Here is a 14,973-nt window from a genome sequence, read left to right as displayed (position 1 = left end):
GATGATGTAATCAAACAGAAGTCAAGATTAAGATATATAGGCTTGAAAAAACATTACAGCCCTTAAAAAAGCGATACGGCAGAGAGAAGAGTATGCACAATCAGCAGGAGTAGAAGTGTGTGGGCCTGCACTTTGTGGATGTTTAGTTTGGTGTGTGTGATGTGTGTTTTATCGTACTCTTGTTATCCAGCTGAGCTCTGTACTTGGTGAAGCCTTTGAGGCGCACCCTTTGGCCGAGCAGATCCAAGAACTCTTCAAGTGCCGGTCCAGCGCTCTCGTTGTTGTACATCTCTTCTTCTGTGCTCTGGCCCGCCTTGCAGTAGAGCACTCCCACCTTGTGCTGGAAGCTAAGCTGAAATGAGGAACATACACAGACACTCAGTGAGTAAGTATCATTTCCTGTTGCTGATATATATCACGCCACACTCTTACATACTGTACATTATGCACTCAAAGCATGCGAGTGCCCACTTTCCATCATCTCACAGCTAATGTGAAGGAGTTCATAACCCTTGTAGGAGAGGGCTGAAATTCCCTTTTGTGAAGCCAGGCTGTGAACTCTGAGGAGCTCAGAGCAGAGCATAAATCAGGCCGAGCTAATAGCTGCTACTTAAGAGCAGCTGTAGAGCAACAAGGGAGCGAATTACAGACATAAAGCAGGATAGCTTTGGTTTATAGCAGAAAACTTTATAAAGTGCCAGCGACAGCATTTTAAACCTTTCTAAAAAAAAAAATAAAAAAAAGACCACCTTAAGCAAGACTTTTGTTTGGCAAAGTCCTCTGTAGCAGTGACTTATTGTTAATGGCACTGAACGGCAACAACACTGATCTCCCCAACTCAAATAATGCTCTTGATTCAGTCAACAGAGAGGGCCTCAATAAATGTAAATGTCTTATTCACAGAGAGGAATATTCATAGACACGCATAAGCCAGGCAAATCTCACTGCAAGCATTAATATTATCCACAAATGGCAGGTCTGATATGAACTTGTCTCACAAAGAGACAGGAAGAAATAAAACATCTAGAGTGACTCCTCTTGCGCGGTGAGAGCGAGAGCCCTCTCCACCAACATGAATCTTTTATTTATGGCATTTATGGCTTACAGCTCCCAGATGCCGGCCAAGAAAAGAGTCAAAGGAGTAAGAAAAAAAAAAAATAGATGAAAAAAATAACTTCCTGCTTTGGCACCTGTTGCCCAGTATTCACAGCTGAGGACAGCACCTTGATCTTGGCCCGGTGTCAATGTGTCAATACGGCAGGAGGAAGAGGGTTTCTCTGAATGTGAAGTCAATGAATGATCTATATACTGGAACAAATTGGAATTGTCTTTTTCCTCTTTTACAGGTTATCACTTCCCGATGTGCTCCTGACACCGTTGTCATGGTGACTTCCTCTATCAGGCAGCCTGCTCTCCACTAAAGCTCCTGCGGTGACGGAAAGCTATTATACCATCAGGCCCAGTGGAAATGGCATGATGTGCAATGATGTGGTCTTCTATATTTTTTATCCTGCATTATATGGGCTCACTTAACCTCCTGCTCCCTCTTAACAGACTGGCCGTTGGCAAGGACAATCACATTGCCCTTTGGTGTGAATTTGTCGCCGCCTGAAAAGTGCATGCACACTGGGGCACATAACACATATACAGATGAGTAATGCTCCTGAGGTGAAGCTGGTGTAACCGCCTTTGATGTCTTTTTTTGGTAGCATCAGTTTCTGCTGAGGTAGAGCAGCCATAAAAAAAGCTGTATCCCATTTAACGGATCTGTGATTAACTAAAATATAGAACTTGCCAAAAATATGAGCGTAAGTCGGCAGAAAGCAGTAATTTTGTCTCTTTATTTATCTTTTCCCCCAATGTTTCCCCATCTGTCTCTATCTGTCCAGCCCTTCAGGGTGCTGAAAACTGCTGCCCCTCTCTTCTTGGACCAAAAAAATGCAAAGATGTAAAGATACTTAATGAGTGGAGAGAGAAATGAGGACAACGTTCCCTCTGGAGAGTTGTGAAACACACCTGAGGGATACAGCTGTGTCCTAACACAGCACACAACATCACCATTACATTTGCAGTGTCCCAATGCAGCAGAAATCCAAACTACAGCTCTTAAAACCTGGCTACGATCATCATGCACCATGACACAAAAACCCATTGCTGTTTTTGGGGCAGAAGTGTTAAAAATTCCACACATAAAAAGGGGAATGGGAAGTGGGAAATAAGTGAAGGGGAAAAAAATCTTCCTATGTTACCAAGCTAATCCTCTAGTTTCAATATCATGACGGGGACTGATTTACATAAGGAAGAGGTGATTTTTGCACTGCAATAACAGCCTCGGTAGGTGGTAGATTACTCTCTTGAACTTGTGAAACAAATCTCACTTAAGGAGCAATTTATGGTCCTGCAAAGGCTTTACCTGTAGACCACTGTAAAGCTTGAAAAGCAGCGTTGGGGAGTGGGAAATGTCATGCATTCATTCTTTGTTCATGCTATTAGACAGTAATGTGTTAAGCATTATTGAGAAGAAAAGATTAGAAACCTTTCTGTGATCTTATTCATGATGTCTTTTTTTTCTTTCATCAGACATTACTTTTAGTCACATTTGTAGAGGCCATCAGACACCATCAGACTAGCCTTTATCTTGTTCACATCCCTTCTTTTATTATCAAGAATTATAAATCAAAGCTGAAGACGACATTTTTAATTATAAAACTAATGCAGCTGCTAAACTGTGTTTCTATAAAACAAGAATTCTGTCATTTTCCAGATTTTAGTCTTTAGATGGAAACAACAGATACACATTTTATATCAACAGCTTTCTCAGAAAAATGTATTGTTTGTGATTTCTATCACCTAAAAATCACTTGTCTATATCTGATTAACTGCTTAATGCCTTTTCCAGCCCATCTGCTCACCGTCAGTTCGCTATGATCTACAATGTGATCTAAAATGCATTCACATATGCTCTGTTCTCCTCTTACATCCAGGACCATTACAGCCGAGTCTACATCACTGCGTTCATGGATATTCTTTCTGCCAAACTGATCATGAGGATATTGTGACGCCTGTCTTGCTCCAGGGTACTCACTCACCAGACACGGTTTCTGTTCACAGCAAAAGACGCCCTCTCTCTCTGTCTCATTCACACACACACACACACACACAGAAATGCAACAACAGAGGGCTAGATAAAGCTTTGTACTTGTGGTTGAGGAAAATGATGCACTCAAACAAACAAAACAGTCCTGGTGGACCACTCAGCTGTGGGTCTTCCTGTCCGACATGAGCTTCCTCAGATAAACACATTACAAGGGCGGTGGAAGTCCAGCACGGTCAAAAAGTAGATTACGGGGTGCTTGACATCTTAAACATTTGCACGGTTAAGCATAGCATTAATGATTAAAACAGGGGTGTATAAAAATACTGATGTCCAAATATAAAACTGGCCTCCACTGGTTGTTTGGTTTGAGGTCTGTGTGGAGAAGTGCCAGTTGGAAGAGCTTTGAGCCCCACTTAGCCTGGGCTCTCCTCCTCTGAAAGTAGTTTCTTACATTACTTTATGGCTTTTTTCCCTCCTGTGTCAGTTTCAGTCTGTACCTGCAGACAGTCTCTCATAGCAATGGCACGGGGAGTCGTATGGCAGATGAACAAACTCCAGTATCAGCTCCTTAAGATCTGGCAGGAAGAACTTCCTAGAGCACTTACTTAGAGAGTTACTTTGCGATAACTGGATACACAGCGTCTTGTCTATCATCATCTTAAGTATATTTAACTTGCTTCAGAGAGGACATTACGCTGCTCTTGTTTATGTGCGTAACAAAGTCTTCACGTACAAGAGGGACGTGGCTGACACTTTCTATTATAAGAGCCTTTCCCCTGTCAGTTGGAAGGAGGGGCTCATGCTGATGAAAGTAATTACAGTAATAAGCAGCCAATTCTCTGATAGTAAGACAAGCAGTACGGCACCAGCTAATCCCCCACACTCCTTTCCATCTTGCAGTTTCATTAGATGAGAAAATAAAGGCCTCAAGACCACACAATGAATCCATCTCTGACACCTGTGAATATAGAGAGCCCATATCACTAATAGCCATTTTATTCAAATAAAGATAATACAAGATGACATCCTCCACCATCCAGGCAGAATACTAAATCACCTGCTCTCAGATGAAATAAGTTGTCAGAAGTGAGTTAGCTTGTGCCTGAGTGTCCTATTAGCAGAAAAGAAGTGTGTCAAAGTAGTCGATGCTGGTTACAGAGAGTGTGGGCTTCATATTGATTCTATTTAAGTGTGATATTGGCTGTCTTATCCCTCCACCTGGGAGCCTGTGTTCATCTATAATAAGCAGCACACATACAGAACAAAGGTTCCTGCTATCTGAAGTTAATCCCTCCCCAGGTTCCTTCTATAGCTGTTGCAAATGTCAGAAACACAGACAGATACACCTTAAATATAAAATCTATACCGTAATACTCACACAGTCAAAGCATTATTCATAATACTGATATGTGGCAGTGATGGATGTAAAATATAACACTTGGAAAAGATGTGTGGAGGAGAGAGAAAAGGTAACAATTAACGCTTGGCTTATTTGCCAAGTGTTAGAAGTGAAGACTGATATCACTGTCATATCTGCCTCTTATACAGGAAGCTACAGTCAGTGGCAGGTCATCTTAGCTTAGCTTAGCCTAAGGACTGGAAACTGGCTCTGCTAGAAGGTAACAAGGACATGAGGACATCTCGAGGTACTCACCCCTTGCTCATCCAGCTTCAGGAGCTGCTCCGGGACCTTGGGGGAGTTGAGGGCCAGCCTCAGACACTGGATATTGAGTTCAGGGATGACGTACTCGAGAACCTCCTTCAGCGGCAGGCCACGGGCCGTCCCATGTCTCGCCGTGGATGGAATGGCATCCTCCAGGATGGCTCCGCGGAGTGTGGTCAGCTGACAGGAAAGATGACATCATCCAGTTCATTGAGTCAACTGTCCTTCTGTACTGTATGTCCTACTGTACCCCCGGACAATGTGTTAATTCTGGGTATGCTCTCATATGCATCTGAGGACCAGATTGGATTCATTTCATCATGAGAACCATGCTGACATGGTGGCTGCTGCGTGAATCAGTCATGATATCCTTTTATATTACGGCTTATTATTTAGGGCAATGGCTTCATTACGGCTCCACTGGAAGGCATTAGGAACTCACATTCTAAATAATTAAGATAGTATAACTGAGAACAAGATGTTAAGTGCTATTTTATTGTTGAGACCATTAATGTGTCAGTAAACGGTGACCCAAACAGCTTCAAAACATCCCCTCTGTAACCCTGAGCTGTTGTTTGGAACATCACAGACACATTTTCATCCATAAATCCATTTTCCATCCGTACAGCCAGTGGACACGAATGTCAGCAGTCAATGGCTGTCCGGCAGAGAGGCTTTCTAAAAAGCAGATTACTTAACAGACTCAGAGAGGAAGGGGGAGTGAGAGAGGGGCAGAGAGCGCTGAGGCTAAATGATGAGAGCAAATGCAAATAGATGCTCCAGTGGCTGGGGAGTTAAAACATTGTCTGCGTGCTACTTGCAGGGCTACCATGACCCAGATACATTGTTTCATCGTGGGAGTGGTGCTTTAAACCAAGAATGGCGCTAGATATCAGTGACATTTCCCTCCCTGACACATCTGTTGCACCTGAATTATTCAGTGGATGAGACCACCCAGCATCAATCAAGGAGAGCTTTCTGCACCACCAGGGACTGTGAGACGGTGCATCTCAGTGTGTGGATTAATCATGTGGTGCGTGTGTGTGTGTGTGTGTGTGTGTGTGTGTGTGTGTGTGTGTGTGTGTGTGTGTGTGTGTTACGCATGTGCGGGTGTGTGTGCAAGCAAGGGCAGTCACACTGACTCTGATAGACTGCATCAGTGTTTGCATGACTGGACAGCTGAGTTATAACTGGCACAAAAATCACTGGACACATTAGAGAGCAAGGGGCAGATTTGGGAACAGAGAGCTGTGAGGAGCCTCCTCTTTTCTTCAGGGGTACTGAAGCATTCCTGTGTTCTTTTACTGCTTGAGTGAGCCCTGACTGCTGAATGCAATATATGAGAAATATGACAAATATCCTTTAAAAGCGTTTTCTAGCTAGTAAACAGTTTTTTTTTTTAATAGAAAACTGGTTCCTTCTACCATGCATCAATAACAGATCTACACTGATTCAAGACATAAAGCAGAACAGAGAAAGTGCACATCAGTGTATTATAGTTACCTGACTGGTTCTGAAGGTGACCCGATAGTTGTACTGCATTCCATCTTTCTCCTTTCCTTCGTCCAGCTTCTCCCTGCGGATGCTGACTGCCACAGGTCCTAGATTGTCATCCACCCCAAAATAGTTTTGATGCTCTGGAGGTGGAACAAGAAAGATCCAAATTCAGCATCACATTAATTGTTGTTGTTTGCAGTTTCTTAGAACTGAAAAACCTCTAACTGACAGAAATCTGCCGTGAAAGATGTCGTCCACATCGCTGCTATTGCTTCAACAGAATATCAACCTAAATTACTGAGTGCATATATTTATTTGTTCATGTATGCTTTGTGGACCGACCATGGCTGAGCTTTGACACTGATTCGAGAGAGCACTAGGGTTTCTATGGATATTTCAAATTGATTCACTTTGGATTAGAAAATGGCTTGTCATGATAGCGCTGGGATTTAAAAAGTAAATAACTGAATAAAAATACAGCCCTTGAAAGTTTGACCCATTCTGACCCATCACTGACCCAGATACTTCACACATCATCCTGCTTCTCACGATAGAGACACATGTTGAACAAAGTAATATCACAGACATAGACATATTTATGCTCAGCTTTACTCAGTATTAACGATGAATTTGGGATGTGATTAAAAAAACAGTAATCTTTTATATCTTCATTCCAAAGCGATTCATTTATGATCCCACCACGCACACGCCTTAAAAAAGGAGAACGTGAGGAATGTTTTGTATCTGTATTCCTGGACTCTTCCACCTGACTCCCCCTGCTACAGACAGACAGCTAGCAGACTGCAGCAAACCTAGGCTCTACCAGGCATACTAAAATAAAATGATACAGCAGTCAAGCTTTGGCTTTTGTTTTAATGGCACATTGCTTCTGCTGGATAACTGACTGTGCAGGTTGAGAGGAAATATGGGGTGAGACAGACAAGGCAAATTTTCCTGGCTACATATAAACACAGGACAAAGTGGTTAACATGGTATGTGCCTTAGACCACGAAGACACCAGGATGCTCCCACAAACTATTTGTGTCCTTCAGTGGAATATAGGCAGGAACATGAGCAGGCATTTTGGGACTTACAAAAGAATTTATATAAACTGTTGGCCCATTAAAAAAAAAAAAAATACATTTTTAAGAATGAGAATAATTTAGAAATCAAGGTGGTTCAGTGTTTATCAGCCAGACTGGTAAACAGTTATTAGTTGCTAGTTTGTTGATTGTTACACACCAGATTAGGAAGATTGTGAATAATTATTATCCCTTAAGAATGACTCCTAATAAATATTACCCTTGTCCATTTTGACAAGTTACCTTGTGTGTCCTTGTGTGTACACACACACACACACACACATACATATATATATATATATGTATAAAAACAAGCAAAGTTGCCAACATGTTGTTTAGTCTTTCCAGCAGTTTTGTATTGTGGGGTCACTAACTGGGCTTTAGACTTTTAGTCTTGTTAGTTTTAAGGATTATAAGAACCAGCATTAAATCCAGTGTTAGCATTAAAGAGTATTTAATTTGAAATTCATTATAACTGTCTAAATAAGACACTCAAAATACACTACTGAATGAGAATATGGCAAATGTACAGCACCACTGTACAACATTATAATATGAATCTAATAAAAGGCCAGAGTCTGTGTGTGTGTGTCTGTATGTGTGTGTGTTTAGAGCATGGACAGGAGCAGAGCTTTGCCTTGAGCAAACACTCCCTAATCCCGGCTAAAGCCAAGGAGAAAGACCTGGATTCAGGAGACAACAAAAGAAAAACCACAGCGGGGAATCAAAGCACTGACATTCGCAAAGAGACCTCTGAAGATGTTTAGACAATGCATCCATGCTGAGTGGAGCATGCAATGTAAATATGCTGGTTCTTGGCTCTGTGGCATCAAAGTTGGGGCAAAAAGCACATGAGCATGAATAATAAATGAACTGTATAGAGGCAACGCGGGGTTAACTGTTTGCAGAATGCATGGCTTGTCAGGGACAGTGGACTGAGGGGAAATGCTCTGTGAGGCATAAGGTCAAATGGTGGTGGGAGGGCTGGCTATGCATATGAGGCCACGAGGCACTTGAACACTGACGGTGCAGTGAAGGAGACAGTGTGGAGTGTGGGGGAAAAGCTTTTTGTCAACACATTTCTTCAACGTGTCACTGGTGCTCGTCACTTGGTGTTGACAGTTTGCCAAAGGTTTCAGAATGGATGACTTTGACTGTCATGTCAAATAACGCCTCTTTTCCTTCTTCCTGTCACTCCACTTTGCTGAAATGCCTTCAAAATCTTACTCAAAGTCCTACACTGACTTTACGTCCTTACTTTTTAGACTTGATGCTCAAAAACTTTATTTCAGCTTCATATTTCCTGATATGGTTTAGGTGCCTCTGTATCTCTATGTCTACCCACATACAGTAGAGTTTGTGACCATGAAAAGTATGTAACAAGGCTTAGCCTGTGGGTGTGGATGAAACATTGTGTCCATTAGGGCTGCCTCAGGGAGGAGGGCTTTGGGCAATCAATAGGATCAATGTTCAGCCCAGGTTGATAAAAGCTTGCCCTAAAGTGGTTACACGTGGTCATGTTTGTGCGAGTGTGTGCACGGGTATGTGCCTGTTTTCATGTGCGCGTGTTTGCAGTGAAGAGGAGGTGATGACAGACTTGTCTTTCCAATAAAACACCTTGTGAAAAAAGGGCAAGGGCTCAATCCACATACTGTGAAAAAGGCATCCACCGTGAAAACTACAACATCAAATCTAAGCTGACAGCAACAAAAGGCATTTCAATTATACAATGACCTGCATTGCCACAGAAAGAGGTTAACTACACCCATTTTGGGGTGAGTAGTGAGCGAGGCAACATTTCACAGTAAATGATTATCATAGTAACCTCAATGGTACATTCAAAAGCACTGTAAGTGGAGCAGATCTGTAATGGTCTCATTAACCTTGACTGGAGAACATCAAGCCCCGAGTGAGGTTACACACTGTCGCAAAGAGAAATGTTTTAATACAGAGTATCTTTTTGAAGATGTTCAGGCATCTGAGAGTGTGAAAGGTGAAGCAGCTGTTTTCATGGGGGCTTAAGAATGGGTAATTCAATCTGCTGAGAGCAGCAAACACAGACGCACAGACAGTAGGAAAAACAGATATGTATAATGCGGTGATGGGCCGGTGTCGGCTTGGTATGTCCGGCGTCAGTCACATAGGTTTTTCAATGAGGGGAGCTGGGACCTTGGCGTAGCTTTGCTGACCCCAAAGTTTCATACGAGGGGTCCTCACACCCCCGCAGCCCCCACGGGGAACAGCTGCAACACACCCTCTCGCTCACCTCTCTCTTCTCACATGACTAATCACAGCTTCTCCGCAGGGTTCAGAGCAATATCACAGGGAGGACATGACCGCTCCTCTCCCGAGGAAGTGAAACACACACCCTTGTACCCAACACAAGCCTCCTATTGTTCTGGAACTTATTTCATCTGGTCCTACAAAAATAACTGGGCCGTCAAGATATCTGACCCTTTGAGTGGAGGCTGTTTCATTTGCTCTCAGACAGCATTGTCCATAGTCTAGTTTCAGGGAAATGGATTGGGCCTGGAAGGTTTAATAATCCTCAACAGTGAGTCTTCCAAGTCCTCCTGTATCATCGCTGTATAATCTATGAACATAAACACGACACATTTATCATAAGCATTCCTTACCTCTGCCATAGAAGTACTTGTGGTAGTAGTATGCTCCAAGATCAATGTGCTCAATGATGTAGCGTTTGACCTTCTCCCTGTGGATTGGCTGGTTTTCTCGAGGCACCTCCAGCACAGAGACTCCTGCGTTGGTGCAGTGGGAACTTAAAGATGATTCAAAAGAGCAGCTCTCTGACACACTGCTGTAGTTGGCACTGTTGGCTCTGGAGAGGGAGATCTTCCTCTCGCCTTCCCCACCGATCTCATTGCGAAAGTGTGGGCAGCTCAACGCTAGGTTGTTGCTCTTCCCGTCCCCTTCATCGGCATCCAGGTTCTCCTTGGGGTTCAAGTCCTCCCTGCTGCCTAGTGGAGACTCAAACATTGGGGCATTTCCACTGCTACATCCTGCTGCTCCACCATCTGCCCCTGGTCCAGGCCCAGGTCCAGGTCCAGCGCCACCTCCAACCCCTACACCAGCTCCAGGGCCGGCTCCAGCTGAGGCAGCTGAAGCCCCAGTAGTTGTGTTCTTCCTCTGGCTCAGGTTGGCTCTGCTTGCAACCGCCTCACTGATGTTAAATAGGACGCTCTGGACATCATAGTGGGAAAAGCATTTTTGAAAGCTGAGCGGTCGCCGGTCATCCTCTATTGAGAGCCGCAAGGCGTCGCTCTCACTCTTTATGGTCCGCAGTTTCCTGAACAGAGACGTTTCAGATGATTCTGATTTGAGACGCCTCATGAAGGACTTCTCTCGCTCCCGGCTGTAGAGAAGAGAGTTGTCTATATAATCGTAGCCTGGAATGTGAACTATCTCACCCCTGGCGATCTGCGCTGCTGTCTGCAGGCTGGGGGAGAGGGAGGCATCACAGCGCAACAACTCAGGGAAACCCAGAGGTGGTATGCTACGGTGGTCCAGGGTGTCAACTCGGTAGCCCCTAAGCATGGTGAAGAAGCCATCCCCACTCAGGCCCTGACGGTCGATGGAGGATGTGCTGCCGTACTCACGGTGCAGTGAGGCCCCAGTGTTTGGATTGACAGCGTTCTGGTCCATTATGTCCTCAGAGTCTATGTCACTTATGGTAACATCGCTGTTGCTGCGTTGACGGATAGGATGGAGACCCTTCAGTGGGGAGTGGGTGAGGAGGTCACTCAGTGTGTATTTGTCTGAGTAGTCTACTTCCAGACAAACTGCTTCACCTTGCTCCAGTATTTCCACAGTATGTTCCTGCTGGCCGTTCTGAAACACCGGTATCACACTCTGATAGTTCGGTGAAGGCCGTCCGTCCCATCCATCTTTCCTTGGCGGCCATTCTGTCACCCTGGCCCTGACGCCCATTTTAGGCATTGCTGGAGTACCATTTGTTTTGCCTGAACCATCAGGTTTCCCCTGCATGTTGGAGGTTGGTGGTCCCATGCTACCATTCAGGGCTTTGAGTTTCCTGCTGAATAGCTCCTCTGACTGCATGGCTCTGGAGTATTCTTCTGGGCCTCCCACAATTCCCACAAGGTTTGATTTGTTATCCGTCACAGGGCTCAAAATACTCATATCCTGCTGGCAGACTCCTTGAAGAGCGGACTTTCAGGGCCCTTCTTCATTACATCATGTGATTTGCTCACTGGTGAGTGGAGGAGGAGCCTCTTTCCTGAGTCAATGAGGCAGCCGTCGTCATAACTCACAGAAGGCGGCTGGCACGACGCTCGACACACAGCATTTGGATGTCAAGGACAAGTGTCTGAGGAGCGCTGAGGCACAGCGGAGTGGGGTCTTTTCTCACAGCGTGCCACCAGCACAGAACGACAGCTGGAAGAGTTGGATCTACGGCAAAGGAACAAAAACAAAGAAGAAAATGTTAACACACAGCGCGTGGGTGACAACACTTTAAGTGAGACATTTTCATTTAAAGCATAAGGAGCGGTTTGTATTCCACAAAATGACCCCAAAACAGCACATTCAGTTGAGCTATAAAAATGATCACACTGCTGACCTGAATTGTCTGTACCCAGTTATCATGTAATAAACTCCCACCATTAGGTATGTAGGCCAGTATTAGTTTTGGAACTATGTAGAGCATATCGAGTACGGTTAATTAGTGTATTCGAGGAGTTGGTGCCATTATGGGTTTATAACAAGATAGATGCATATCTTTGTTGGTGCTTCCAGCCAATGCCTAACAGATGGCGGTGAAGCAAATTACAGCAACAAGAGGCAGATGTTCAGCTAAATGTTCGCATGTAGCAAGATCTCATCCAGCCGCTTGCAGCATCATCAAGCCAGCAAATTATACAGTAGGGATAGTGTTGCATATTCAATGCCAATTCCACTTTGCCTTTTTATCTGATGTAGTTAGTTATGAGGAAAATTAACACAAACCTGATGAGGTAAATTGGCTATGACAAATAAAAACCAGACATGCAATAATTTCCCTGAGATATGAGGTTGTAGTCCACTCCACGACAGTAACGTCAGAGGAAAAAGTTTGCAAGTTTACCTTTTCCCCTCGTTTAGTTTTTCTCAACTGGGGAAATAATAAACAGACAAAAGGCTGACATCAGCAGCTTTATTCATTAACCTGAACATCTGAGAGGGAGAGTGAAAACACTGGTCGGCTTGTCCTTGAAAAGCTGCTTCATTCCCTCTTGGGTAATTCGGATGACACACACACACACACACACACACACACACACACACACACACACACACACACACACACACACACACACACACACACACACACACACACACACACACACAGTAAACTCACATGGTTTTCATTTTTATCCATAAATAATGTCCCTGAACATCAGCCATGTATAGACCTTTGTCGCACCAGGTCGGTCATATAGTCTCACTCAACTGTGGAAAACGATTTGACACAGACAACATAATAAAAGACACTAACAAAGACTGCACTGTGAACTGACTGACACTGAACGCACAACTCTAAGAGGAAATGAACAACTCCTGAAAACACAAGCAGGTTCCTCTCTCATCGATCCCACGCCATGCCATTAGGTGTACAGTATGTCCTATGGGGATAAGTGAGTGAGGTGTTACATTGGATCCATCTCCTCAAACCCTGACTTCTGCATGGGAGATCACACCACACCATGCCACAACAGAGACTTCAAGCCTTCCTATAGTGACCTAAATGCTTTTTTCTTGTTCTTCGGGGCTGGTGATGTGCCTCATTTCTCCTAGTACTGCAATCATGTGAAAAACCCACGAGTTGCCCAGTAAACCCTCACATCGCAGACAGCAGGGTAGTGAATCGCTAGTTTTTTTTGCTTCAGTGAGGATGATAAGGCCTGTTAAAGCTATTCTCTTTGTAAGGTTTTCACTGTGAACATGGTAGATAAAGTTTGGCCCCAGCGTCCCAGTCTTTCCTTCAGCTCAGTTCACTGGCCTTTAATATACTGTAGCTTCAGTCTGCAGACAACTGTTTACATTTCTCTGTCATTTACTGTTAAGGAGGATCATAAACTATTTTGGGAGGAAAATGTGGGCCACATCAAGATTAGCTTCAAGCCAGACGAGGCAAAACACTCTCGGGACGAGTGGGAAACATTGCAATAATAAAGTATGCGCCTCTGCCTGGGCCAAATACAGGTTAATGCATTCATGACCCAAATGTGTAGTAAAAGACTGATAATGATACCATCTCAGTTAGGTCTGCTGCCAAACTACCCACAATCCTCTTTTTCTCCCATTGCGTACTGGTTTGGTCATGAGCACAGCTTCATTCATAAGCAGGAAACTGTCTGTAGTGTCACTGTAATGTAACACAAGGCTTAGAGAGGACGGCAAGCTATTGTGTTGTGTCATGTAAATGCGTGATGTAGAGATGAGAAATGTTCTGGGAATATGTTGCAGTTGGCAAATGATGAATAATGGATCATCTGACTGGCTGCATTGCAGAGAACAAGGCCAAAGACACTCACTTTCAACAGAGACTATTGCTGTTGTACTTCCATACTCACACTTGCTATTTTGAGTGCATAAGAGCATTCACATTGAAAAGTAGGCAATATGCAGTGCACTATAAGAACGCAGATGCTGCATTCAAAATGACAAAAAAAAAAAAAAACAACAACAAAAACAACAAAAAACGATGGATACTCCTCACCCTCAAATGTCGCCATCTTGACTATGTAACAGAAGGGAAGAATTTGTGAAAACGGCAACCAAGGAAGGAGGACATGTCATCGGTGCCAATGGCGATGTAATTTCCATGTCACATGGGGGGTGGGGGGTGGGTGGGCGTACACAGGAAAATAAAACATTCATTTTAGGTCAAGTGAGTGAGGCAGGCGGCAGGCAGGCAACAATCTCGGTCACATGTTGCAATCATCATTTCTGCTGAGTGCACACTGTTTTGCACTCAGTGTTTGATTTGGGACAATACCATCCTGTCAAAATTCATGCATGTTGCCAGCGGGTATACTGTGTACACAGTGTCTACTACATGTGAGTGTACTGACTGAAGTATCTGCTTTGAGACACAGCATATTTCTGTGTCTGAAAATGCCAAAGCAGTTTATTTATTATTATTATTATTTCTAAGTAATGCAAAAAAGTTAATTTTCTCATTCAAACACTGGTATATCTACATGTGATAAAGCCTAATCTCAAGGGTTGGTGATTCAATTATACGCATGTATACCAATGTGCCAGTGTAATCAGGGACCAAAGTGTGTGTATATATATATATATATATATATATATATATATATATATATATATATATATATATATATATATATATATTTATATTTATTATTATTTTTTTTTTTTTTTTTTTTTTTTAAACTAACCACTATATGAAGTTGAAATGAGTAGATGTGGTGTACTGTGAATTTGGTAATAAATCTTAAATCTTTAATTTCATGACATGAGAAAAGTGAAAAGAGAGGAAAAGTGACCTTTGCTGAGTTCACTGGTTCAAACACTAAATATCCATCACCCCAAGACACTGTGAAATATCCTGTGGCCAAAACAAACAAAGACTCTTGGGAAAAAATAAC

The 14,973-nt window shown here is 43.4% G+C and overlaps 1 protein-coding gene across 8 annotated transcripts in view; it reads right to left on the bottom strand.

The window, feature by feature from the left end:
* sipa1l2 (signal induced proliferation associated 1 like 2) overlaps positions 1 to 14,973 on the bottom strand; it is a 79,806-nt gene that overhangs the window by 38,914 nt on the left and 25,919 nt on the right. For all 8 annotated transcript variants that reach the window (XM_071481110.1, XM_071481106.1, XM_071481109.1 and 5 more), the window contains exons 2-5: positions 9,976 to 11,767; positions 6,264 to 6,397; positions 4,752 to 4,940; positions 178 to 352 (exon numbers count right to left, since the gene is read on the bottom strand). In XM_071481110.1, coding sequence (XP_071337211.1) covers positions 178 to 352; positions 4,752 to 4,940; positions 6,264 to 6,397; positions 9,976 to 11,497 — 2,020 coding nt within the window. In that variant the 5' untranslated portion in view covers positions 11,498 to 11,767. The remainder of the gene's footprint in view (positions 1 to 177; positions 353 to 4,751; positions 4,941 to 6,263; positions 6,398 to 9,975; positions 11,768 to 14,973) is intronic.

The sequence above is a fragment of the Trachinotus anak genome, unplaced genomic scaffold (genome assembly GCF_046630095.1).
Source record: "Trachinotus anak isolate AG129_WGS33_773 ecotype Australia unplaced genomic scaffold, CSIRO_AGI_Tana_v1 ptg000007l, whole genome shotgun sequence".
NCBI lineage: Eukaryota > Metazoa > Chordata > Actinopteri > Carangiformes > Carangidae > Trachinotus > Trachinotus anak.
This window is presented reverse-complemented; position numbering and strand designations above follow the sequence as displayed.